Consider the following 27,902-nt stretch of genomic DNA (forward strand, 5'->3'; position numbering starts at 1 on the left):
ATGAAACCTAAAAGATCTTCATATATAATTTACTGATGCATTCACTCTTGGATTGGGCCAGGGTCCTCCCTGGTTTTAACAAAGTCCTTCAGATCAAGTCATCAAATATTTATCACAAGTTTGTACAGCATCGATCTAGCCCATGACCTACAAACAGTGAGTAACCATGTATGTAGCACACCCCCCCCCCGCTCAACACAAACACCTTTGCATTGTGAAAAGGATCGAAGGTCAGCTCTCTCGTCAGATTCTGCCAGAGTAGTTTCTAATTTCACAATGACATCCGTGCATACATAAATATTTGAACAAATATGACGTTCTGCGCTCTGCGGCATAACACACAACGGTTGCAACGTATAGCCCATAGGAAAATGCGAACATAGTATACGTGCGAGTGTTGAATTCATATCGTACAAGATAAATTCATAGAGAGTTGCAGTCGAACTTTGCTACTCTAGTAGTGTTTAGTGAAGAAATCATACTCGAATACCGAACTAACGTCGGACGCAACATCATGACTGTTCTCGGAATGATAAGCGGTCTCTTCTCGATGACCACCGTGTATCTCATGGTAGCCGTGGTCGTTATCTTCTTCATGTAAGTATGTCAGATTATGGTATATTTCATTTTAGCTCACCTGAGCAAAATGCTCGAGTAATGAGCTATTATATTGCGATCGCTTTTTTTCCGTCTTACGTCGTCTGTATAAACTTTTTATCTTTTTCGACATATTATACTCTTCTCGAAAACACATGGCTTCGGGTTTTAACCAAACTTCGTAGGAATCATCCTTAGGTAAGAGAGTTCTGAATTTCTTCAATGGGGTACGTATGCTAAGGGGGGGCTTGGGGCAGCGCCCCCGTAGTTTCTCCGAGGCACTTCTTTACATTTTCGAATTATTCTCAAACCGCATGGCCCGAGTGTAATCAAACTAGATAGGAATCACAATTGGTAAGGCAAGGGTGATCTAAATTTGTTCAAATGGGGGTGCGAACCTCAAGGGGGCCTGGGGGCGGCGCTCCCAAACTGCCCAGGAGCACTTGTTATATTTTCAACTTCAACTCGAAACGCATAGCCGGATTTTAAAGATAAACTCCAGTTCTGGTAGAAAAAAGAAAATTAATTCTCACAGAATCAAACGAAACTTACATTGAATGTTCAAGATTACAAATAAATGACATGTGCCAAACAATTTTGAAAGAAAATGTATACTGGCTGAGTAATGAGCATAGAAAGACAAAGAAATCAAGGTAGTACTAGCCCCGACACCATTTGTGTTGTCCCACATATAGCTTTCTGTGTACATTGCTTGTTTCTTTACCAAGACTCGTTCAAATTTATTATGATTTTGATGACTCCAGAACCTTGCAGTGCACACCAATACTTACATGCTACATGATCAACTGTTTCTGATCCTTTCCACACCTTTTCTTTCACAATGCAATCGCATTACCAGTACTAAAGTTTATCTTTAACCAAACTTCGTATTAATTATCCTTAGGCAAAGGAGATCCTATAGTGGGGTACGAACTTTAAGGTGGACCTGGGGGTAGCAACCCCCTAAACGCTTCATGGGCACTTTGTACGTTTTAGACCTCTTCTCTAAAGTGCATTGCTGGATATTAACAACATTTGGTAGGAATGATCCGAAGACAAGGGAGATCCCGGGGGAGGAGGGGGGGGGGGGGGGCATATATGGCCTTACTATATAGGGATAAATTATTGTCAGTTTAATGGATAGTTATTATTCATGTAAGGAAAATAGGTTATTTTTCTTACTTTACATGTAGGCCTACCTTTAAAAGATCCTATAAACAAAAACCTTTATAACTGAATTACACCGCGTTTAACAAGTTTTGATAAACGAGGGAAACAACGTTCTCCCGTATCACACTTCTTTATTTTGGTCTCACGAGCAGGGAATATGGGTATGTTGTTCATTAGCGTGTACAGTGACCTACGGAAGGGCCTGGGGGGGGGGGGGGCCTAGGCAATGGTCGTGCGTACAGGTGGGGCGGGGTACGAGGCACTGTCTCCTTCGGATACATAGGGGAATGGATCATTCGAGTTATGGATGGTCTCCTCTCTCATTCTTCATGACAAACAAGTCAAGATGGACGGAGCTAACCCTCTTATATGTCGTATAAGTATCCCCCTCCCCCACTCAGTGTTATTTAGGTACATGTCCCTCCTTTGTAAAACACCCCCCCCCTCTAAGTCCGGTGTGTAAAGTGAATACGGGTTTTTGTGTACTACGAGCCGGACTTTGCCGGGTGCGTGAAAAGTACCCCTTTACCGGACATTTTGGGAACACGAATGCGGGGGAGGGGGGGGGGGGGGGAGGGGGAGGGGAGCCGGATAAGTATACTTATGTATTTGCTTTTCGAACTTGTCTAGTTTCAGGATAAATATTATCCAGTGAGAATGACGACCTAATAGTCGACCTTTGCCTACTGTTGGGTCAGGCAAAACCTTCCCAGCACTAATAAATTGATCAATAATAACGTTCTGTGAGAAATGACAGAAATGCCCCATTTTTGTAAAAAATTAGGGATAGCCTATACATTGTAATATACTAAATACATACTAATATTAGGCATATAATAATAAGCATATACATGTATGTCCTTGAGCAAAGCATTTAATGCTCCTCTCCACCATGGTGTAATTCACCGGGTAACCTGTATAATGTCATTGTGGTTGGATTAACATTTGCTTGCATGTAAAAAGGCGACTAACTGGAATGCTCCCAAGGGAGTGGAGAATGTGTTCTATTATGTGTATAATCACAACCGAATCCGAATACTCGCTGAACCTTTGTTGCAGGCAGTTGCCAATCACCCTAAACACGTCGTATGTTAACGAGCCTGAACACGATATCTTTAGCAACCTGCAAATTTTCTTATCTCCGTATTTTCTCTTTTTTTTCTTTCTAGCTATGATTACTGGACTCATACGTATTTCAAGAGGCTTGGTATTCCGGGACCCCCTCCCAAACCCATCTTTGGCAATGCGTTGGACTTTAAGAGGGTGAGATAACCCGTTTCAAAATAAGAAGATTGGTATCATTTGCTAGTCTGCTGGCACGGACTTTAATTTTACACTTTACCATAATTCATGAAGCCTTCAGTAGAGCCTATATATGTCAGTCTCAGACTGTGTCGGCTAAAGTTCAGAGCATTATGTTCTTTCAGGCTACGTGGTGTTAGTGCAATAGCAGTACAAATGAAGTATAATAAACTCAATTAGAATATTTCATAGTTTTTATCGGGCGGGGCGGGGGGGGGGGGGGGGGGGATAGCTGAAAGAGAAGCATCGGAAATGGTAAAATGTTCATGGGGGGATTAGGAACTGTGTCACCGTCTTGGCTATATGAGACATGAATGACCCTTTGCGACCCTGATTGAATTGAATTGAATTGAACTTTATTTCATTCATCATAAAAACATCATAAAAAACATATAAAATACAAAACTTAGCGTACAAGTTAAAGAGAAACATTTACAGTACAATACAACAACAAAAATATATATGAATGTGGAGACAGCTAGGAAAGCCAAAGGCTTTATTGGTGCTGCCACCAAAACAGTAATAAAGTATAATACAGTATTATATTTTTGTTCGAGAGGGTGATTACAAAAAAAACAAAAAAAAAAATGGGGGGGGGGGGAACAAAAACAAACCAAAACCAAAAACCAGACCGTGTACATAATCAATAATTATTTAAATTTGTTGGATTAAAAATGATTTATATCTCCTTTTAAAAACGTTAATTGATGGACTAGATTTTATATCTTGAGGTATATTATTCCACAATTGTGGCCCTTTAAAAAAAATTGATTTCTTAGTTATATTTAGTCTTATTTTATTTAAATGAAAATTAGATGAACTTCGAGTATTATATGAATGTAATGCAGAATTAAGACAAAATTTGCTGGAAAGACTAATTGGTATGAAATTATTAAAACATAAGTACATAAATATTGCAAAACTATAATTACAAAGATCTAGGACATTCAAAAGTTTTAATTTTAGAAATAAAGGTTTAGTATGAGCAAAATAATCGGCATGTAAAACTAAACGAATAGCTCTTTTCTGTAAGCATAATAATCTTCTCATTGCATGATCAGTTGAGGATCCCCAGGCAAGGTTACAATAATTAAAATAAGGAGATATAATGGCATTATAAATCATAATCAAAACATTTGAAGGAAAATGTTTAATTTTATTTAAAATACCTATACCTTTAGAAATATTTGTGCAGATAACATCAATGTGCTCCTTCCAAGATAATTTACTGTCAATTGTTACACCTAAAAATTTCAAGGAGCTACAACAATTAATAACATTATCATTTAAGGAAACAACTAGGGTGTCACGATCGATAAACATATTAGAAAAGATCATATAATGAGTTTTTCTAGTATTTACAATTAATTTATTAGAGATCAACCATGAATTTATTTTCAATAATTCATCATTAAAATCACGAATCAAATTATCAATATTGTTATCGGATAAAAAGACACTGGTATCATCGGCATATAAAATATATTCCAACTTTTGAGATGATGCACAAATATCGTTCATATAAATGAGAAATAAAAGTGGACCAAGAATGGATCCCTGGGGCACTCCACGTCCTACAGCACTCAAATAAGACTCATTACTATTGACAACTACAAATTGTTTACGATTAGTAATATAATTTTGAAATAAATCTAAAAGAATAACACAAATACCATAATTTTCTAATTTATGAAAAAGAATTGAATGGTCTAGAGTATCAAAAGCCTTACTCAAATCAAGAAATAAACCAATTAAAAATTTTCTTTTTATCAAGAGCATTAGTAACTTTATAAATCAGATCAACTATAGCAGAGGATGTAGAGTACCCTGGACGAAATCCATACTGGCTTTCTGTTAATATATTGCACTGATCAACAAATTTTAGAAGTCGATTAAAAAGACATTTTTCAAAATTTTTAGAAAATATAGGCAGTACAGAAATAGGTCGATAATTATTTAAACAATCAGACAATCCATTTTTAAAAACTGGTATCACTTTTGCTATTTTTAACCCGTCTGGGAAAATACCCATACTCATTGAAAAATTAAAAATATCACATAGTGGATAACAAATTAAATGAATCACTCTTTTCGTAATCGATACATCATTTTCATCAAAACCAGTACTTGATCGATTCTTTAAATTACAAACAAGACTAAAATATTAAGGTTAGGTTCATGTCAACGTTTAGATTGTGATTTTGCTTTTGGCGAAATAGTTGACTTTTTTAAGGTTTTAGGGATTTTCTTTTCCCTCGATGAACACAAGAAAGAAGATCTAAATTATAAAGAAATCTTAAGTAAAATAAAAACACTTTTAAATTTTTGGAAGCAAAGGGATTTAACACTTATGGGTAAGATTCAACTATTGAAAGTGCACATTTATTCTAAAGTTCTTTATCGGGCGTCACTTACTCCTGTTCCAAAATGGGTTTATGATTCACTGGATGAATTAACTTTTGATTTCATATGGAAAGGAAAAACAGATAAAATCAATAGAAACACCATGTTCTTAGACTATAACCAAGGGGGGTTAAAGATGTTAAATTTTTCTGCACAAGTTAAATCGCAGCGAATTATGTGGATTCAAAAACTTCTAAACAAAGATGAAGACATGAAATGGAAACAATATTTTAACTTTGTCACTGAACACGTGGGTGGAGATTTGATATTTTCATGTGACTATATACCAAGTTTATTAAAAGTGACAGCTCCACAATTTTATATGGATTTATTAGAAGATTGGGTGAATACGAGACATATAAGGAGTATAGACATTGGTGATGTGGTAATTTTTAATAATAAACTTATTTGATATAAAGGAAGTTGTATATACGATAAGAGGTTGTATGACAAAGGAATTTACAAATTAAAACATATTCTGGAAAACGATGGTAAACTAAAAAGTGACAGGCATTTTATCGATTTAGGTGTTGAAGTAAATGAAATTGAAAAGATCAAGCACTTTTATGCCTGTTTACCAGTTTGTTGGAAAAATAATTTTAGAAAGGGAGAAGAAAAAAATAATTCTGGAACTGATTTCACTTTGGGGAAGAAAACAACTAATATAGCTGATTTGAAATCAAAACAAATTTATGTACAATTAATAAAGAAAGATGATTTTAAACCTTTGGTTTTTGAGAGAATTGGAAGGAACTATGGCTTTTCCTGTAAGGAAATAGAAAACATATTTTTAAGACTAAGACAGTGTACACTTAACAGTCGATTAAGAGAGTTTCAGTTCAAACTTATACATAATATATTATATACAAACCATCACCTCTTCCGTTTTGGTCTTGTCTCGACTAACTTATGCTCATTTTGCGAAAAAGATGAAGAAACATATAAACATTTATTCTATACTTGTGAATTTGCACAATCAGTGTGGGAAATGTGCGCGAGATTTTTAGACTTTGAAATACATAACTGTAGTTTGGAGGAAATTCTGTATGGGAAAGAGGAGAGAAATAAAGGAAAATATCAATTAATGAATCATGTTTTAATTCTTGTTAAATATCTGATTTATAGAAATAGAGAACTTAAAAAACCACCCTCTTTTAATGAAATAAAGAATAGTATAATAGGGGATAAAGTAGAAGAAAGGAAATTGGCAGCAATGAGGGGAACTCTCACTATTCATTTTTCTAAATGGGAAAACCTGAGTATTAGACAAACAATTGGAACCCAGAGCCAGTCGTCCACCGGTTAAGAGGGGGGGGGGGGGTGGGGATAAGGGAGAGGTCGGGTAGGGTAGGGTTAACAAAAAGAGAAAACTTTTCTCTCAGGACAACAGTATAAAAAGAAGTATAAGTTGCTACATTGTTAAAACAAACAAAAATTGGATTATACAACTGCATATGTTTTCTTTGAAAATATGAATTTTTGTTTCAAATATGATGTATAGGAACTAACTATGTAAGTTTTTTTTGAAGCCGTTTGTAAGACAAAAATTTATACTGATTTATAATGTCATCACATTTGCAGTGAGAGTTACATATGATGATTGTAATTTGTACTATGATTATAATTTGTTTCAAGAGAGAAAAGAATAAAAACTGACCATAAAAAAAAAAAAAAAAAATTTGTTCAATATTATTTTGTTTCGCTTTTTTACCCATAGCCTTATTTATACATTTCCAAGTTTGCCTCATATCATTTTTCACATTTATAAACATATCACGATAATATTTATTCTTTGTCTTTTTTACTTCACTGTTACATTTATTTCTCAAAGTTTTATATGAGATTTCATTATTAAGAGTTGGCTTATGAATAAACCTTTTATATAGGCGACATTTTTTAATACACATTTTACGTAATTGTTCATTAAACCAAGATTTATCTTTCTTCTTTTTACAGGATCTACGTACAATAGGAAAGCATTCATCATACAAAGATTTGAATTTGAATAAAAAACAATCATAATTTACATTGGGATTAACATTGTCTATGCGCCAAGATATAGTTTCAAGTTTACAAATAAATTGACGAATATTATTTTCACACCTGTCGCGTTTCGTATACACAAGTTCACAATTATTTTCAATTGAATCATTATGAATACAAAATATAGGAAAATGATCACTTATATCAACAAATAGAATCCCGCTACTTATATTTTCAATATCATTAGTGAATATATTATCAATTAATGTCGCAGAATCGATTGTTACCCTAGTTGGGTAGTGAATCACAGGGAACATAGAATTAACCATGAAGACATCCAAAAAATAATTTATTTGTTGGCAAGAACTGTCATTCAATAAGTTGATATTATAATCTCCAGCAAAATATATCAGTTTATTTTCTTTATTTACTATGTTTAGTATTAAATTCAAGACTCTAAGAATGATGGAAAGCATGTATTAGGTGGTCTATATATAGTTCCAAATATAATACTTTTCTTATCTGTTTTAATTTCAATAAAGACAGATTCAAAATCATTATTATTTATGTCTAGATCAAGCCTACGATTATAATTAAAATCATTACGCACATAGATACCCACTCCACCACCATTGCGATCTTGTCGTTCATTTCCAGCAAATTCATATCCATCAAGATTATAAACGGGATCATTTGGTTTCAACCAAGTCTCTGATAACCCTACTGCACACAATTTATGATCAATTGTATTTACAAGAGAGACAAGACTATCATAATTCTTTTTAATGCTTCTACAATTAATATGAAGACAGGTAAATATTTTATTCAAATTATGTGTATTAGCAAAATCATTAAATTCATCAGGCAATAAACAACTTTGATTCGGACCATAAAGAGTATTTTCCTCATTGATAGGAGATAACTTTTCGGAGAGTGGTGTAAAATCTAAATTATTTAAAAATTGTTGGTACAAATTTCGGTCAGGCATTACAATACCAATTTACAATAAACAACAGTAAAAAAAAAAAAAAAAAAAAATCAACGAAATTGGTTATGAAAAGAGATCATATACCACCGGAAACAGGTAATACGAGAAGATGATAAAATATAATAAATAACAAAAAACAACATGAAGATATGTTTCTCTAAATAATTTGGTAGCCATTGTTTAAAGGGACTTTGTAACATTGTTCAGATGAGAAAAAGTGGTGCTAAGGTAGTGACTTCAATGCTAGATGTACAATTAAAGATAATCTGACAATTTGAGTGAAAACGGATCATTATTCATGGTACAAATTGGGATAAACTGATCTGATCGATACCTTAATTCTCCCAACTATATTATTCTACTTCTATTCTGCTACTTGTCAAAGCCTGTTCAGCATCAAGACAAGGACAATTTAATTACATTTTAGGTGAATGTAAATCGTCACAAAGCAATAAAATGGCTCTACATTCCATTCCAGACAGTTAAGTGTTGACAGATTTTTATAGCCTGTTTTATGTATTTTTCTCATGGAAAAACGATTGGGAAAATTCAAAAATGGTTGGGAGAATTTACTGTTAATCACTGTTAGAGGGTGCCTCACATCGACGCCTTCAAAGAAAACCATAGATATCTTTGTGGTTTGAGAATTTGTTCAGGATTTTTGGCATGTCAGAGGGTTAGTATAGTAGAAGGAATATAGTAAGTAACATTTTATACAAAAATTAAGCAATTTTTTTCATCAACCTTCAACAATGTTACCGAGTCACTTTAATCATTCGTAGAGGTATGTTTATTAAATATAGCCACAGTGTAATATATCTGAGGTTGCTATAATTTGTCCAATATGCATAGAACTGTGTACGTCAGGCAGGTAAGGGTTACTTTGTGCTTAATGTAGACGAAACAAACGCTCTTACTTAACTAACAGTGTATTAACAGTAACGTGATAATAAAAATGAAAATACAAAAGTATGAAACTGCAATAATTATGTACTTTGGATAGTGAATATATTTTTTATTGTAATTATCACCTTATTGCAGCCCATGTACGACTTGCTCGACGAGTACGCAAATAAATACGGTCCAGTTGTCGGTATCTACATGATGAGACGACCTCTGCTCCTGATCAGAGACCTCGATATGCTACGTGATATCATGGTCAAGGATTACCATAAATTCTACAATAAATTTGTAAGAAATTTTGATTTTTTTTTTCTTTCTTTCTCCCATCTTTTCTTTCTCGTGAATGAAGCAGTTTGTGCTTGATTGACTGATGCAATGCAATCTTGAAAAAAATAATAACGAAACGTGAATGCAATAATGATGATAATACTAATAATAGTGTAAACTTAAAGAGCGCACACATCGTCCAGGGACGCTCATGGCGCTAGCCCAGCAACAGTTCTCGTTAATACAAGTGAAGTAAATTTGTATTTGATAATAGATTTATACCAACAGAAACTCAAAAACAATTTTGCAACATTGTATCACCTATTTTAATCCTCAGTGATGATGATAATAATACTTCATGCTACCTATAATAATCATAACAATGATAATAATAATAATAATAATAATAATAATAACAGTAATAATAATTATAGTTGCGACTTATATAGCGCACAAGTCCACCTTTCGGTGCTCATGGCGCTTAATAATAATAATAATAATAATAATAATAATAATAATAATAATAATAATAATAATAATAATAATGATAATAATAAATGATAATGTAAGTAATAATAATAGTGGTGGCAATGATGAAGATGAGAATGATGAGAATAATGATGAGATGGTGATGATGATGATGGCGATTGAAATGACAATGGCTGTGGTGTTGATGATGATGATGGTGATGATGACGATTATGATGATGGTGATTGAAATGATAATGGTTGAGATGATTGTGACGATGATGGTGATGATGATGGTCATAATGATGATGGTGCTGGTGATGATGGTGATAATGGTGGTGCTGCTGCTGCTGCTGATGTTGCTCTAATGATGATGATGATGATGATAATGATGGTGATTATAATGACAATGAGGGTGATGAGGCTGATGATGACGATTATGGTGATGCAATACAATTTCCAATTAAGTTTTATAATGGATCTGTCGGCAGTTCGATTCTGTTCCTGTATAATATTGAATAAACTGAATCGAAATGCAATGATTTTTAATGAGTGTTCTGACAAAAAAGCAGTTGAGCTTTTAGTATCTAATGTTGCTATTCCTGTCTTCATATTTAAAAATAAATATACATTTAGCCATCAACAGGCTACTTTATAGGATAAAGTCAAAATAACAAAGACAAAAATTATGAAGTTACATTTTTATTCATACAATTACAAATTTAAGTGACTGCCACCTAATAACAAATTACGTACCAGGTAAATTATAAATATATCTTTCATCCTCATAATAATGAACTTTTCTCTCTTTATTACACCAAATACAGGAACCCTCTTGATCAGCTTTTCTTAGAAAATGGTTGCTTTATCAATGTCAATATGCAATTAAGTGCATCATACATGTATACCTTGTTTTCATTCTTTTTAGCGGGTACCAATCAGCTCAGGAAATTTGGACAACGCCCTCTTCCTCTTGAGGGACGCACAGTGGAAGAGAGTTCGTGATATCGTGACACCAACCTTCACAGGAAAGAAAATGAAAATGGTATTCAATCAAAACGATCTTAATTGACTAAATCTTGAGTGTGAGCAAAGCATATCAAACAAAATATATTGGAGGGCTATTCCAATCCAGGTGGTCCACTGTCTGGATTATTTCCGTGTCGCACGACCAATCAGCTGAGAAAATAACACCCTCAACGCTTAAAGGGCCCAAGACATCGAAATACAAGTGTATTCCTGTTAGTGTGGAGTCCTGCATACATCTCATATTTTGATATGTAACTTGAGAAAGTGGTAAGTATCTTTACCGGGGTCGACCACCTGGTAAAAATACGTAATACAATAGCGACATACAAGTTGATATGTCAGACACGCTGTAGCATCACCAGGAAGACAAAGGTAATGATAATGCATTGTACTTATGTATGGAAGCATGCAATTCCATTATGAACGTGTGCTAAGCTGCGGGAAATTACATACCATTGTCTATTCTAGAATATTAGTTTAGTCTGACATGTCCCTAAGGTGTGAAGGATTTCGTATTACGAATTTCAATTCTCTTCACAGTGATTAGGTTGTGACCTTTTCCCAAATGAACATTGTTACGGCTCAGTCGCTAAGCTCCCTCATATAATGATCATAACATCTATAAGTTCGGCAGAAAGGTGCTGAATATGGAAGGAATTGTATATTTTTTTGTTCACTTTCAAAGCATGAAATTTGGCAATATGAGCCCGTCGGCCTGAGTATAATGACCCAAGAGCAGATAGATGGTGCAATGAACGCAAAGGCATTCATCATTTGCATACTACAGGGGCGGATCTAGCTTTTTGCTAAGGGGGGGGGGTTGACCAATAATGACGATGCGGAGCATCGTCCACGAGCCGCGAAGCGGCGAGCCGATTTTTTTGGGGGTGTTTATTTGAACCCCGTAAGTGATGTTTTCCTGGCATCTATTAACACAATGGAGACCATAAAAAGCAGTGCATGATAACGTCTTTTTAAATCAAGTAACAGTTAAATACACAGTTATATCCAGAGTTATCATGTATTGCTTGTCACTACACTCAGACCAGACTGATAAAAAAGTGAGCAACTTGAACAAGTAATCCAGGAAATGAGCAGCCCAGCTCAGCGTGCGTTGCCAGGTTAAATCTTCACAAAATCCCCACCCAAACGACACTTAAAATATCCCCAAAGTTGCCAAATTTTGACAGAAAATCCCCAAATTCGTTTTTCATAAAACTCAATATTATTTTCATTCCCAAATATTTATTTTTCATCCCCAAAGACTTCAACAATCCCCCAATTTTTTTTTTTTTTTTTAATGTGGGGATTTTGGGGATGAGAATCGGCAACGCTGGCCTAGCTTGTCACTTCGGCGGTGGCCCGTGTCCTCAAAAAAGCTGAGGGGGGGGGGGGGGGCAAGGGACTCTGTGACATTTGTTCGCCCAACCCCCCCCCCTCCCCCCCCAAAAGAAATAATAATAATAATAATAATAATAATAATGATAATAATAATAATAATAAATGAAATAAATACATAGAAATAGAATGAAATAAAATTACAAGTTTAAAAAAAAGATAAGATTAAAAAAAAATGGTCCCCGGATTTTTTTTTTGGGGGGGGTTGCAACCCCCCCCCCCCCCCCCCCCTCTAGATCCGCTTCTGGTTACTATTGGCTTAGTGCAGAGTTTGATGTTTTAGATTGATATCCGTCCTTTATCTTTACCAGATGTCAGGTATCCTCAATGAAGGTGCAGACACAATGGTTGAGAAGCTACTACAATCGTGTAAGGAAGATGGGAACATCGATTCACTTGAGTAAGTATCTGTTACGAAGATTGCAGGAGAGAGGAAAGAGAAAAAAATATTAAGAAAGAGAATAGAAGAGAAAGAAACGGACAGACTTCTTTTTGTTTTCTTTCTTCAAAATGTATTTACCGTTGTTCATATAATGTATTTATGTTCTGTTTTGTTTATGTAATTGTTCCGGACCCCACGGAAGACCAGCTTTCCCATGTCGGGTTAGCTGAATGTGGGCTATCCATCGTATTTTATGCATTTTTACTATGTTTTTTATACGAAAATAAATACTACTACTACTACTAGACAGAGAAACAGAAAGAGAGATATTTCTCGCCTTTTATATGTTTAAATCCCCAACAAAATATACAAAGAATTCTTGCCTTATCCTTTTCTTGAGTAAATATTGGTTTAAACATCACAGCGAATCTAAGACACTCGCTGTAAAGTTGCCTGAATGTTACGATCGTTCGGGAATCGCACAAACAACTGTTTGGTATCCGCGCTCGCACAAAGAAACTTTGTACACGTAAACCAATGTGGATCTCGGCAAAATTAACTATGCGGCCCATTACCCGGGGCAACGGGCATCTTTGTCATTAACTATTGCCCGTTACCAAGGGCAACGGGCATAGTTCGTTTCTTTGCGAGCATGGCTAAAATCACGACTCCAATTTCGACCAATCAGATGACTAAATTTATTCAACATACTAAAGAGAGGTATATATACTTCAATATGTTTATTAATGTATCAAACCATAGATGATGGGATGTTGTACTGGACATTTTACCTGGTGAAAGACGCATTCCAAATCGTATGTCAAACTTTTGTGTGTGTGTGTGTGTGTGTGTGTCTGCTTATTTATTTTTTCCCTTCCCTATTATTTCTTTATCTTTCCCTTTTCACTGTTGTTTTTCCTCCCCCCCCTCTCTCTCTCTCTCTCTTTATTCCTCCCCTCTCTCTCTCTCTTCTCTCTCCTTATTCATCCCCTCCCCTTTCTCTCTCTCTCTCTCTCTCTCCCTCTTCTTTTTTCCTCTCTCTATTTCCCTTTTCTTTTCCCTCTCTCCTCTTATTAATGTCACAATGTCCACCCCTCTATACCCTGTCACTCCTCTTTCCTCTTCTACCTCAGATTGTTTGGAAGCTTTGTAATGGACTCTGTGGCAAGCTGTGGGTTCGGTCTGAAGATTAACTCGCAGAAAGACAAAGATCACCTCTTCATTAAAAACGGCAAGAGATTATTCGACTTTATGTTCGACTCTACGCTTTTCATGGCTGTTTGTAAGTATTACACTTCTTCTTGACGCGGTAACCCGGCTTCAAACAGCCCCGCGTTTTTTACAACGTGTAAACGAATGGCAAGTGCGCGCAACAAAGGATTTGCGCGTATTCATTGCGCTCTGTGTTATAAGATAGGGAAATCTGAAGCGTGTTGCACTTTACATTATCCTAAAAACACTGCAGCGGTACGCGTCATGTCTGAATGAGGTATCGCTTCGTATAAATAGTGTGAACGCATGATGTATAAGTGTGAACAGAGGGGGGGGGGTCAGACACCTTGTTTGAGTGTGCAAACGTGTTCACAAACGCTTGGTTCGCTTGCGTATTTTGAGAAGGGTACTTTTTGTGAATTGGCGCAAAATAGGAATGCTGTAAGGCCTTTGATTCACACCATTTGCCATTCGTTTTAGAGGATCGTATTCTACCGCGTCCTCTTTATTAGATTAAGATTTCATAGCATTATGTGTGAAAGGGGCTTAAAGTGAACACAGTATGATGATAATTATCGTAATTTTAGAGTCATCAGACAAAAATTTGGAGCCAGAAGGGCATTAACTATGTGTAAAACGAATGAATTAATTTAAAATGTCCTTCTCTCTCCCAAAAGATGATATGATATAAAACTACCTACTATACTTCTACCCTTGAATGTGTTGTAACAAGTTTTCAAATTACGGATTTATAATTGTATTATTATTCTGCCACTTTTTGGTAATCTATGTATACATATTTTTGTATTCAAGTCAATATATTTACATGTTACAACAATTATGTTTGTCATTATTTTGAGGGAACTACACTTTACAAGCTCTACTTTTCAGTGCATCCCTCCATTTCCACAGGTTTAACTTAAAAAATAAAAAAAAACTATTATACTGGATATTTATGTATACTTTCTATTTTATAACTTTAACCATGTAATATGTAATACATTATTGAATATCGAAATGTATATCTGATTTCTTGTCAAAATAACTGTTCTGTTGGAAATGAAAAATAAAATTGAAACTGAAACTGAAATGTAATCATTAAAAAAATGCATAGGCTATAACTATGACTTTATATTTACCGTCAAGCTTTCATGCCTTGCCTGAGCCCGGTCTTCAAGTTCTTCAATTTCTCATTATTCCCGAAAGACGTCATTCAATTCTTCACTGACGTCACAGAGAAGGCAGTCGCTCTGAGAGAAAGTCATCCTTCCAAACAGGTCCGTCAGATTTTGTTATGACAAGGTTATTTCTACTATTATTATTCTAAAGCTAATTCCATTAAATTGCGATTTATTTTTTCTGTTAATACTTATTTTTATATTACTTGGCGCAAAATCAAGGTAAAATATGTCACTGTCTGTCTGTGTTGAATTCAATATTGCTATAGAGCCATCTGTGGCCTTTAACAACACTACTGCATATATCCAATTCATTTCGACGACTAAAATGCGTTCTTTCTCCGAGAAAATTGGCATAATTGACCAAGGTAAGCAATTTTGATCGTAAAATTTTGCTCTGATATAAAAACACAACTTTCACTTAATGTTGTGGTGTATGCAGATATTTAGAGGTGGCTCTTAAAAAGTAGTTTTAAAAGGAAGTTTATGAAGTGTGCCAACCATCACAGAAAATGTATGGCCATTGTTGTGTTGTGAATGGGTGTCGCAATGCACATTATAAATGGTGTCTGATCAGAAATGTGTGCAGGCAATGGGGGACACCAGGTCCAAGATAGGGGTCGTTTGTTGTGAATGTCGAGTATGCCGAGGACAGTCAATGACCCGATGCTGGTTGGTTAATTGTCCATGTACAGAAATATTTTGGGCCACATTTGATTTTTCTTTTGCACTTTTACAAATATATGAAAAACAAAACATTGCAAATTTTACACATTTCAAAAGAATATAATGTCGAATAAAGTAACTAATCGAAAACATCAAACAGGAGGGTTGACAAAATAAGCAAAGCTTGTTAGCATGACTACCCTCAATGGATACATAATAATACGAATATGGTGGAACAAATATTGGTAAAATGGGAAAGAGAGAGAGAGAGAGAGAGAAAAAGGAAAAAAAGAGCGGTGTACATCAAGATTCACAGATGTATGTGGTACAATGTAATTGGAAGATGCACATTTAAATATCGGGTGGCCAACTTGGGATGTATTATAGAATGAGAAGACTCACGAGGTTTCTTGACAATATGAATAAAAATGTGAGATCAGCGAGCTGGTTTATATAAACTGTAAACCTTTGTTTGTATACAAAGCAGGTTTTGGGAGTATCCCAAGTAGGCCACATTGTTTTAAAATCGTTTCAAAATCACAGTAAGTTCATTGGCTGCATGTATCTCTTTCAAAAAGTGTTTGAACTAACTAAAACAATCCCATTTTAATTCAAATTGTACTTAAAATGTCTTGATTTGTAACTGTCCCTTATTACTTGCACATGTAGGTAATGAGAGACCTTTGGTGGTGATGACGTCATTAATCATTGTTATCTTATTATCTTATCCGTTACATCATGACCACAATTTTGTTACCAAATAAAGAGAAGAAGTTACTGAAGAGAATACAAAACTTTCTGTCATGTTTATGTAAATTATGCCAATGTGCTTAAGGGTCTCCAATTCCCTACACCATCCCTATTCGTTTGTTTGTTTGCTTGCTTGTTTTTGTATCTAAAACGATGATTGGACACTTTGTTATCTTACGCATGTTTAATCAGTATATTCTCCAAATTACGCGCCCAGTTACAGACCAAACACACTAATAATGCATTTACATGTTTTGCTCTTTTTTTAATAGTTTAAAAAAGTTTATTTCTCCTTCGTCTTGGTCACACAGCGAGTGGACTTTCTACAGCTCCTGATTGATGCCAAGAACGGTAAAAGCAAAATGGCGAGTGAAAACGACAAAGACGACATCCATAACAAATACTTTGAAGACACAGGAGCTGAAGAGAACATTTCGACCAAAACTCAGAAATACATGACAAGGGAGGAACTACTTGCTCAAGTACGAAACCCTTCTTCTTCTTCTTACTTCTCCTTCTTGTTCTTCCTCTTTTTTCTTCATTTACTTCTTTTTCTTCTTCTTCCCCATCTTCTTCTACAGTTTTCTCCTTCCTCCCCTTCTTTTTTTCAGTCCTTTTATCCTTAATCTACATCATCCTTCTTCTTCTTTCTTTCCCAGCTTCATCATCGTCTTCTTCTTCTTCAGTCTTCTTCTCCTCCATCTACATTATCCACATCGCCAAATTATTTATTGATTATTATTAATATTATTGATATTATTTTTTATCATTTTCATGACTATTATTATTATTAAAATTATTATTAATACTAGTAGTAGTAGTATATGTGCTTTGAATAGTCCCTGAATTCGTTAAATTAAATGAAAGCTACATAAATGTGAATCTTAATATTTATTTTTTATAAATGTGCCTAAATTGAATCTTTTAGAAATCGCAAAATGTTAATGATTGATAATTTTTTCGTAGGGTATGATATTCCTGGCGGGTGGCTACGAGACCACTGCATCCTTACTGACTTTCGCCTCCTACCTCCTCGCCTCGAACCCTGATTGCCAAGACAAACTTATAGCCGAGATCGACGACATCGCACCAAAACGTGATGACGTCGGCTATACAACGATCTCCAAGATGCCCTACTTGGACCAAGTCGTGTGTGAAGTGCTCAGGATATATCCACCGGGGCCTTTGTAAGTCATTAGATCAAGTGATTTTGAACTAGATTACAAAGACTTTGGAAGAAAAAAAATCAACGCAAGGGCGATTTCAATATCCTATTATGTATCCTTTAAAAACCATGTGCGGATTACGTAATACTTTTAAATGTGCGCACATGGCCAAAGGAGATGCGTAAGTTAGTATACTTTCCTTATTTTAAGCCCCACTGCACTACCTATAGCTACTTGCGCCCTCTATATAGCAAACAACGCCTAATCGGTGCCTGTTGGTCCCCCATGATCCCCTTTTTCTTATGTTAATTGAGAGCTGATTTGATGAGATAACCACCTCTCAGTTACCTTGTAGGGTGGTCTAATCCCCCTGGCAAAACTATTGCAGACTGGCTTTAAGTTGATTTGTCAAAAGTCTGCCATCGTGTTAGCTAAAATATATAGAATAATAGAAAGATGCATATTTAAAAAGAAACAACCTTCCTTTTGGTTGATCCCTGCTTCCCTCATCCCCCAAAGTACTTTTTTTTACAAGTTAGGGCTTGAAAAATCCTTTCAAACTTTAACAGCCTCTGTCCCTCTGAACCCCTTGATTGAAATAGATAAATAAAGATAATGATTTAGTTCGCAGTCAGTTTAAAGGTAGTGTATCCCTTTAGTTTTGCAGCCAACATCAAAATAATTATGTAGAACCTTGCACGACTTATGAATATGTCACGTATGTCCTTTAGGATATTTGTGAAATTTAAACGTTAGCAGTGTCCTCATATTCAAATTATGGAAGGAAACCCGTTTACTTTCTACTTAACTGTCAGACACTATTTGGTGACTGACCGACTTCTTTTTTTCTTTGGTAATATGACATACATAAAATGAGCTGTAAAGGGTAGATGAGCATTTGTCCACATCGATAACCCACTTCTGATAATGGCCAAAATTAAGCTGATTGAATCTTTGTGAAGCACAAAACAAAAAACCATTCGGTACAAGGATCTGGAAATCCATTTTCCGACTCAGAAAGTAAGCATTATCACAGTTTCTTTCTTTCTTCTGTTTTCTTTCTCTTTCTCTTTGTTTGCTAAATGTTGTTTGTTGTCTTAACACCGCAGAACTGATCGGGAATGTGGAGAGACGTGTACTTACAAGGGTTATAAGATTGAGAAGGGTACGCAGATCTTGATACCAACCTACACCATTCAACATGATCCGACCTACTGGCCCGATCCCCTCAAGTTTGATCCTGAAAGGTAGGTGGGGCGTAAAGGGCAGTCCAACATTTGTAATGATTTCATGAATGTGAAAGCAGAGAAATTAGAGAAACGGACAAGCGAACGTTAGAAATACATTTGTCCAAAAATAAAGTTAAAGATGTTTAAAACCATGCAAATCTCAAATTGTCAATTTGGTCAGTGGACCATGACGAATAGTCACGGACAACTCTCCCGTTCGTCTGTCGTGTGTGTAAAATAATAATTTCTGTTTTTCTCCTAAACGCTTATGTCATTTTAGTCATTTTTGATGTTGGAACAAATGGGAAAGTTGTCCGGCACTACAATACAGTGACACTGCCGATTCAGCCAATTTGAAAATCCAATTAGCACAAGTTATAACAACTTTTAGAAATTCATAAAGTTCTGATTTTTCCCGATAATGTTCAAACTTTCACCAGTCTACTTCTCTGATATTTCGACATTCGCTTAATATGCTATTAAGGTTGGACTTTCATATACAGAGACAGTTAGGCTCTAGAAAAAAAATGAGGGGAAAATACTTTTGAGCACTCTTATTGTATTCATCCAAAATTTAAGGAATCCGGAAATGAAAAGGTTGCTTTTCAAGTGCTATCTAAAATCTTAAAATCTAAAATCATTCAACAATTTGTAACAAATTGTGATACAGGAGGTTTGTGTGTTCCAACGTGTCCAATGTAGGGGAACCCGGGGCAAAGTAGAGCGCGGGGCAAAGTGAAAAACGCCCGGTAAACTTTTGTTTATGCTGCCATCTATCTAAGTTCATGTGCCAATAACACTGCAACGAGGATGCATCGTTTTTTTACCTGAGTTGCACGAATACGTCAGCTATGTGTACTTTTTACGGAAAATATCGGTTTTTCATACATAAAAACCGATAATTAATATAAGTATTGTATCTGCTACAATACTGTGTTTCTGCCGAACTATCACGAAAGCCATATTAATCCTAAAAAGGCCGGGCTATTTGAGGTCTTAGTACGGCCGGGGGGGGGGGGGGGGGGGGCATTATGGCCCCCTTAAGATCTCGGCCGCAAAGCGCCCGATCACCGCGAATCATATATTATTCATATTTAAGCATTCTTTTTCACTACATATATTCATCAGACCATTCTGAATAATAATACGACAAAAACAATAGGAAGAGCCAGCTTATTCCTTATGTTATCCCTTGTTTTGATAATTTCTTATGTATTTCATTGTTTTTTTAACTTATGTATTTCATTGTTTTTGTTGTTTTATTTCATTTCTTACTACAATTCAACTATTTTGACTCCCAAAACAACCACCTAAACTTCAAACAAGACCCAATAACCCATGTTTGATCTGTTTTTAGGAAAAATGACTTTTCCATATGTTTTGTACACAAATCACGAAAATGAGCGATTTTCGGGCTGACATGCAAAGACAAAAGGTCACGTGACCTTGTAACCGTAGGTCCGATTTTCAAAAAAAGTCTTTTAAAAGTTGCGCAAGATTCGAAAGAAAAAATTCAGCGAGTGGCAGGGCGCCATCCATACGCGTTCCAGAGCAATCGGAAAAATCGTGGAGGCCGGGGGGGGGGGCATAATGCCCCCCCCGGCCTTATTAGGGTTAATGATGGGCACCGCTAGTAATCATTGGCCCGCGTAATGCTTGTCTGTAAAATTCCACTTGTTCGGGGCAAAGTGGATGGGGCATAGTGGGATGTGTTGGATTATTAATATTTTCATAGTGTTACATAGTGTTTCACTTTGCCCCGGAGGTCCGGGGCAAAGTGGATTTTTTATAGTTTTTTCAAGTTCATAGTATTTAATCAAACTGATTATTTGAGAAACATTGTTAGTGTCATTTGTTAGTGGTAGTCCTAAGGTGAAAGTATAAACCTAATGTTTTGCTTTACTTTGCTTTGTAAACCTGTTCTGGTTGATCAAATTTGGTTGGTCCACTTTGCTCCGGGTGCCCTACCAATGGTGTGTACTATGCATTTTGATGTTTTGTGATTTTCAGTAAAATTTAATCAAAGTTCTATACATGTATTTGTTTAAATATGGTACTATCTCTCTCTCTCTCTCTCTCTCTCTCTCTGTATGTCCCTCTTTCTCTATTACTTTCCATATAATATCCCCCCTCTCCCTCTCTCTCTTTTCCCTCTCTCTCTCTTTTCCTCTGTGCTATTTTCTCCTCCCCTATATCTCTCTCTGTCCATTACTCTCCCCCTCCCTTTCCCCATCCCCTTCTTCCCAACCACTCTCCCTTCGTCCCCTCCCCCTCTCCATCTCCCTCCTCTCCCTTCCCCTCCCTCCTCTCCCCTCCCTCCCTATCCCCCTCCCTCCCTCCCCTCTCCCCCTCCCTCCCTCCCCTCTCCTCTCCATCCCTCCTGACCTCTGCCCAGATTTACGAAGGCGAATCGCGAGGGTCGTAACCCGTTCACCTGGTTGCCTTTCGGTGCAGGACCACGTATCTGTATCGGTATGAGGTTCGCTCTTATGGAAGCCAAGATGGCGCTTGTCCGATCCTTGCAAGTAGTCCGCTTCGAGATTTCGCCCTTGACCAAGGTGCGTTATGTTATGAATCATAGATTAGCACTTTGGGAGGTTTGGCCAGAGCACATCTGGTATATTCCCTCTTCAATACCATAAATACTGTCACGAAATTGGTTTCATTTCGTAGATAACTATTTCGGCGTAGATGGCGTAATTCAAGTTAAATAAACGATGCTATAGTCACGTGTCAATTTCAAGAATGTTTGATCGTGCATGTTTTCGACAGTTTTAGTCTAATTACTTTTCTACCATGAATAATTACTTGTTTTCTTTTGTTTAGTTTTATAGATTAAAACTAGTGCTTTCATTTGATATATGGTTTGTTTCAATCTGATATTGGAAAGTGAAGTTATATCAATGTTTATGTAATTCTTGGAAACCTAACGAGAATAACAAATATTTAAGAAATGTGTATATAAATCAAGTGTCATTCGTGTAAACGAGTTTCCTGTCATAGTCTACATGATTGCCGTCGCCCACTGGGCACACTTACACTGTAAGGCAATTAGGCTATGTTTGGATATTTGCCCAATAAAGTATTGCGTGCAACGAAATGATTGAGATGATCGTTTGCATGTCTTTCCATGAGGAAGCCTAAGGTTGATTTCTGATCTTAGGTGACGACCATGGTTAGAATCTAGGTTGTGTTTGTTGGGTCTTTTGCGTTCTAGCATTAGACAATACCAGGGGTTGCTCTTTCGGTGGTCCAGTGATCGTGGTCTGCTGGTAGTAGACGGATGGTAGGGACTACTGCGTAGCAGAGCCAGTGGCATGGTCGAGTAAGCTGACTGTACAAAGACAGACGGTCTGGTTGTTTGAAGGTGCATGCATGAAGCAAACTGGTGCGGCCAATGGAAGTTGCATGCACAAGCAGACTGGTATAGACGTCTGAAAGGTGCATGAAGCAAACTGGTGCGGCCAATTGGAGTTGCATGCACAAGCAGACTGGTATAGACGTTTGGCAGGTGCAGAAGCGGAATGGTTTAGTCGGCTGGTGGTACACGACGGTACAACGGTTGGTAGTAGACGGTGGTGAAGTACAGACCTGTGACGGTCTGGTAGTGTCGACTGGACGGTGGTCGAGAGGTGGTGTCAACGTCAACGGGGCAGTATATCTCTGCCAAACGGATCCACGGCGAAATTTATACCGGACTAGGAAAACCTGCCACCAGGAGGCATCCTGACAAGATAAACTGCTGGGAAGAACATCGACAGGAACCGGTTTCGTTACATGTGGTGTCAGAAGTGGGATCCAGTGACAATGGCACAAGGAAGAAATATGCAGAATCGACCAACGCCAGGAGAAATGATGACGCATTTAGAAAGCAGTATGACAGAAATAGATCAAATGATGGAGCAACTACGTGCTTCGATGAGGCAGGCACCAGTTGCAGACTCAGAACCAGGTCGCCAGGAGGCATTTTCCCCAACTCTGAGTGGACAAACTGCATCAGGACCAACAGCAGATTCACAGATGCCAGCGGCACAGTGGGTTAGATTTAGTTCAACGCCCCGAGAACAAAGTAGGCGGCTGCCTACTGCAGGAACTGGAGTTCACATTACACCACCGCTTTTCTCTCCACCTATGCAGGATGTGGGGAGGGCAAATGATGCAGTAATCGGCAGACGGCCGCATATGGTACCAGACAGATTTGACGGTCACACTCCTGTCGAGGATTACTTGCACCATTTTGAGGCATGTGCTGGAGTAAACAGATGGACCAAAGTAGAAGCAGTGCAGTTTCTTGCTGCAAGTTTGAGAGGATCTTCTGTGAAGTTGTTAAACCAACAGCCTGGAGTGGATTTGACGTACGACGAGTTGGTATACAGACTCAGGAACCGGTTTGGTCTTGGAGGCAAAGCTGAGGTATACCTAGCAGAGTTGAGACAGCGTCGTCGGCAACCAAAGGAAAGTCTCCAGGAATTAGGACAAACGATACGGGAGCTGTGTGCATTGTCATACCCCGAGTTCGACGAAAAAGGACAAGACCGACTAGCCCGTGGGCATTTTCTGGATGCCGTAGTAACACCAGAAATAAGAGAAGGATTGTTCCGTGCTCAACCTCGCACGCTTGATGATGCCGTGGAAGCAGCTTTAAATACAGAGGCCTTCTTGAGGATGGAGGGTCAGAGAAATGAAGTGAAGCGTTCAACCACGTACAGTCGAGCACTGGAAGAGTGTGAGGTTGCAGCCATCCGTGAACAGCAACCAAGGAATCCTACTATGGATGAGATAGTAGAGAAGGTATTAGATGCCTTAGACATGAGAAATGGGAGGAATACGATTAAACCAGATGTACCAGATAGGAGACCGGAACAAACCATGCCAACTAAAGTCTCAGAACGGGAAGATAACCGGTGTTTCAACTGTAATGAATTGGGACACTGGAGGAACCAATGTCCTTATCCAAGGAAAGTTAGGGGAGGAACAGCACCACCAGCAGCAGAGAAAGCAAATACAAACTTGCAGTGGGCAACTGCAAATGGGATGACAGATGAAGAGGAGCAGACCAGAGTTGGTTCGTCTCAGGATCCTAACAGGAAAGGACTTTTCCTGGAAGGGAAAATCAATGAACAGTCCTTGAAATTACTGATCGACACCGGAGCCACCAACACTTTGATTTCAGATAAGGTGTTTGACCGGATAGAGGATAATAGAAGACCTGAGTTATTACCAGTGACCAGCGTGGTACTACAAGCAGATGGGACCCCGTTGAGGACCAGAGGTAAATCAAGGCTGGAAGTGCAGATCGGAGATTCACTTGTCACTACAATGGTAACTGTGGCCAGCCTCAAGAACGAAGGCATTCTTGGGCTAGATTTCCTAGTTCAAACTAATGCTGTACTTGACTGCCACAAGATGGAATTGAGGACCGAGTGGGGCATAATTCCATGCCTAGATAGTGAAGGAGAATCATTCTGCAGAAGGATAGTGGCGGGGGAGGAAAACTCAATTCCTCCACGACACGAAATGGTGCTAGCAGACAGAGTAACAGGTAAAAAGGAAGCACTGTGTGAAGGACTGGTAGAATCTCCTGTGAACCCAATCGAATTATGGAAAAAGGGACCCATCGTTGCCAGATCTGTCGTGAAGACAGATGAAGATGTGTTGCCTGTCAGGGTGTTCAATCCAACAAGGGAACAGAGGAACATAAAGGCAGGCACTGCCATTGCCTCATTGTCAGCGGTGGAAGAAGTGGGCACAGAAATGTGCAACCAGACGATGCCCACTGAAACCAGTGCAAGCAGAAACATGCCACCCGACAAGCAGGGAAACAAGGACGTTGATGCCCGACGTACGACTACCCACTTCTTTCAATGTGACTCTTGTACCAAAAGTTATGAGAAGAAAGACTCTTTGCAAAGACACAAGCGGGAAGTGCATATCCTGAAGTATCGTTGCGACCAATGCGATTATCGCACGGGTAGGAAGACGGAGATGGAGCGGCATCAGGGAGCCCACGATGTAGCTGTGGTTCCCGTGAGAAAACACAGCTTAACACCTGTTTCTTCGCCAAGATGCAAACCCACTTCCACGCCAATAACAGGGACCTCTGAAAAAGCTGATGCATCGTGGCGTCATGTAAGAATGGACTGGCGGTCGCCACCACGTGATGATCCAAGATTGGACCGGCCTCGAGGGAGGTCACCACGTCGCTACCGCTCATCGCGACGAAAATCCAAATCGCCCCAAAGCGACCTAACGAAATCGTCATGTCAAAAGACCCCGGGGTCTCCACAGCACGATGGATCGGAAGCTCCCCCTCGACATAGCCGACAATCTACGCCCGAACCAGGAGAAGAGTTGGATAACGACGAAAGGTCCCCTTCACCACTTGACTTGCGATATTCATCTAGGAAAATGGCGTCGGAGACTGCGTGGGCTAGTGAGTGGACTGAAATTGCTAGTAAGAATGCTGAAACTCAAACTGACACTGATAGTTCTCGTTAAAGAATTCAGTCAGTACTGCATTAACTTAGAACCGGTGGTTCCGGTGGGAAGGATACCTAGATGCCCATGGACGTTATTTTCTGTAAATGTGTTATATGCAGTTTGTAAATTGTTGTTAGATATCGCTCGGGGACCGAGCTAAGGAAAATAAGGGAGTTGTGTCACGAAATTGGTTTCATTTCGTAGATAACTATTTCGGCGTAGATGGCGTAATTCAAGTTAAATAAACGATGCTATAGTCACGTGTCAATTTCAAGAATGTTTGATCGTGCATGTTTTCGACAGTTTTAGTCTAATTACTTTTCTACCATGAATAATTACTTGTTTTCTTTTGTTTAGTTTTATAGATTAAAACTAGTGCTTTCATTTGATATATGGTTTGTTTCAATCTGATATTGGAAAGTGAAGTTATATCAATGTTTATGTAATTCTTGGAAACCTAACGAGAATAACAAATATTTAAGAAATGTGTATATAAATCAAGTGTCATTCGTGTAAACGAGTTTCCTGTCATAGTCTACATGATTGCCGTCGCCCACTGGGCACACTTACACTGTAAGGCAATTAGGCTATGTTTGGATATTTGCCCAATAAAGTATTGCGTGCAACGAAATGATTGAGATGATCGTTTGCATGTCTTTCCATGAGGAAGCCTAAGGTTGATTTCTGATCTTAGGTGACGACCATGGTTAGAATCTAGGTTGTGTTTGTTGGGTCTTTTGCGTTCTAGCATTAGACAATACCAGGGGTTGCTCTTTCGGTGGTCCAGTGATCGTGGTCTGCTGGTAGTAGACGGATGGTAGGGACTACTGCGTAGCAGAGCCAGTGGCATGGTCGAGTAAGCTGACTGTACAAAGACAGACGGTCTGGTTGTTTGAAGGTGCATGCATGAAGCAAACTGGTGCGGCCAATGGAAGTTGCATGCACAAGCAGACTGGTATAGACGTCTGAAAGGTGCATGAAGCAAACTGGTGCGGCCAATTGGAGTTGCATGCACAAGCAGACTGGTATAGACGTTTGGCAGGTGCAGAAGCGGAATGGTTTAGTCGGCTGGTGGTACACGACGGTACAACGGTTGGTAGTAGACGGTGGTGAAGTACAGACCTGTGACGGTCTGGTAGTGTCGACTGGACGGTGGTCGAGAGGTGGTGTCAACGTCAACGGGGCAGTATATCTCTGCCAAACGGATCCACGGCGAAATTTATACCGGACTAGGAAAACCTGCCAGCAGGAGGCATCCTGACAAGATAAACTGCTGGGAAGAACATCGACAGGAACCGGTTTCGTTACAATACCCTAAATACAAAGCTTAAATACACAATATGTGCCTCTCCAATTTTTTGTTCAGGTGTAAGGTACCTTGATGTGCGAGTTCGTAAATGCTATCTGCGCTTGGGCAGCTTAAGGTCATTTGTTCCCAAATTGTAAAAACCCATCGATACGAATTACTGGTATCGTGCTCATGAAAGTTTTGTAATCAGTATTCATTTATGCACCGACACTACATTTGTCTGATACACAGATGGAAGTAATCTTCTCAAGAGGCAAACAAAAGGTATTCATGAAGCACATCCATCACTTTGGCAGTGATTATTATAATATGCACAGGTGGGACGTATTCACCGTGTAAAAGATCTGTGGATATTTTGGGGTCATGCGTTCCGAAGCTATTTACGAACTGGCTTATTGCCAGTAATTTGTTTAAGCTGCACATGTGCCAGAGACCCGGATGGATGTTGTGAATGATGCTTGTCGCCCTCTTTAGGGCCTAAGAATATATCGGCTTTCTGTGTCCGCCCTCGCCCTGGTGTAGTCTATAAGCACAGATTATAATTTGACACTTCACTACAATTCCTGGATATGTCTAAAAGGGCAGACACCGTTACTCACAACGACTCTGTGTCTGCAAACTAGCCCTGATATTTTTCCACTTCAAATGCAATTTGTGTGATTTTTTTCTTCTTCAGATCCCACCAGATGTCGGAAACACTTCGCTCCTGTCGAAGAAAAGCAGCTACACTCTGAAGGTTGTACAACGTCATTGAGTACAAGCAGCAAAGCCATAGGAGCCACAAGACTTAAACAAACAGTAATGAAGTAAAATAATAATTACAAAATACAGGTAGTGGGGAAAAAAGGCGAAGGGAAGGGAATGTGAGAAAGAGATAATAGAGCTCCCTCCCCCAATACTGCTGTCCTTTTTAATTCGTATGTTGTTCTCTCTTGAAAGCGCCCCCACCCAAAATGCCGATTCTCCTTTAGTGATTGGTGTTAAGCTGAGTACATTAGATCAGCGTGTTTCAACCAGGGTGCC

General features: G+C 38.1%; 1 protein-coding gene across 1 annotated transcript; it reads left to right on the top strand.

Annotated features, from left to right (window-relative positions):
* The first annotated feature begins 462 nt into the window (after positions 1-462).
* Positions 463-27,699, top strand: LOC586973 (cytochrome P450 3A6). The gene is made up of 12 exons (XM_030978279.1): positions 463-597; positions 2,937-3,030; positions 9,485-9,634; positions 11,009-11,125; positions 12,819-12,907; positions 14,023-14,171; positions 15,248-15,378; positions 17,007-17,177; positions 17,662-17,882; positions 18,971-19,108; positions 21,486-21,648; positions 27,556-27,699. Exons 1-12 carry the CDS (start codon positions 515-517, stop codon positions 27,631-27,633), a joined length of 1,584 nt encoding a protein of 527 aa, XP_030834139.1. The 5' UTR covers positions 463-514; the 3' UTR covers positions 27,634-27,699.
* Positions 27,700-27,902: the final 203 nt, after the last annotated feature.

The sequence above is a fragment of the Strongylocentrotus purpuratus genome, unplaced genomic scaffold (assembly GCF_000002235.5).
Source record: "Strongylocentrotus purpuratus isolate Spur 01 unplaced genomic scaffold, Spur_5.0 spur5_scaffold_1, whole genome shotgun sequence".
NCBI lineage: Eukaryota > Metazoa > Echinodermata > Echinoidea > Camarodonta > Strongylocentrotidae > Strongylocentrotus > Strongylocentrotus purpuratus.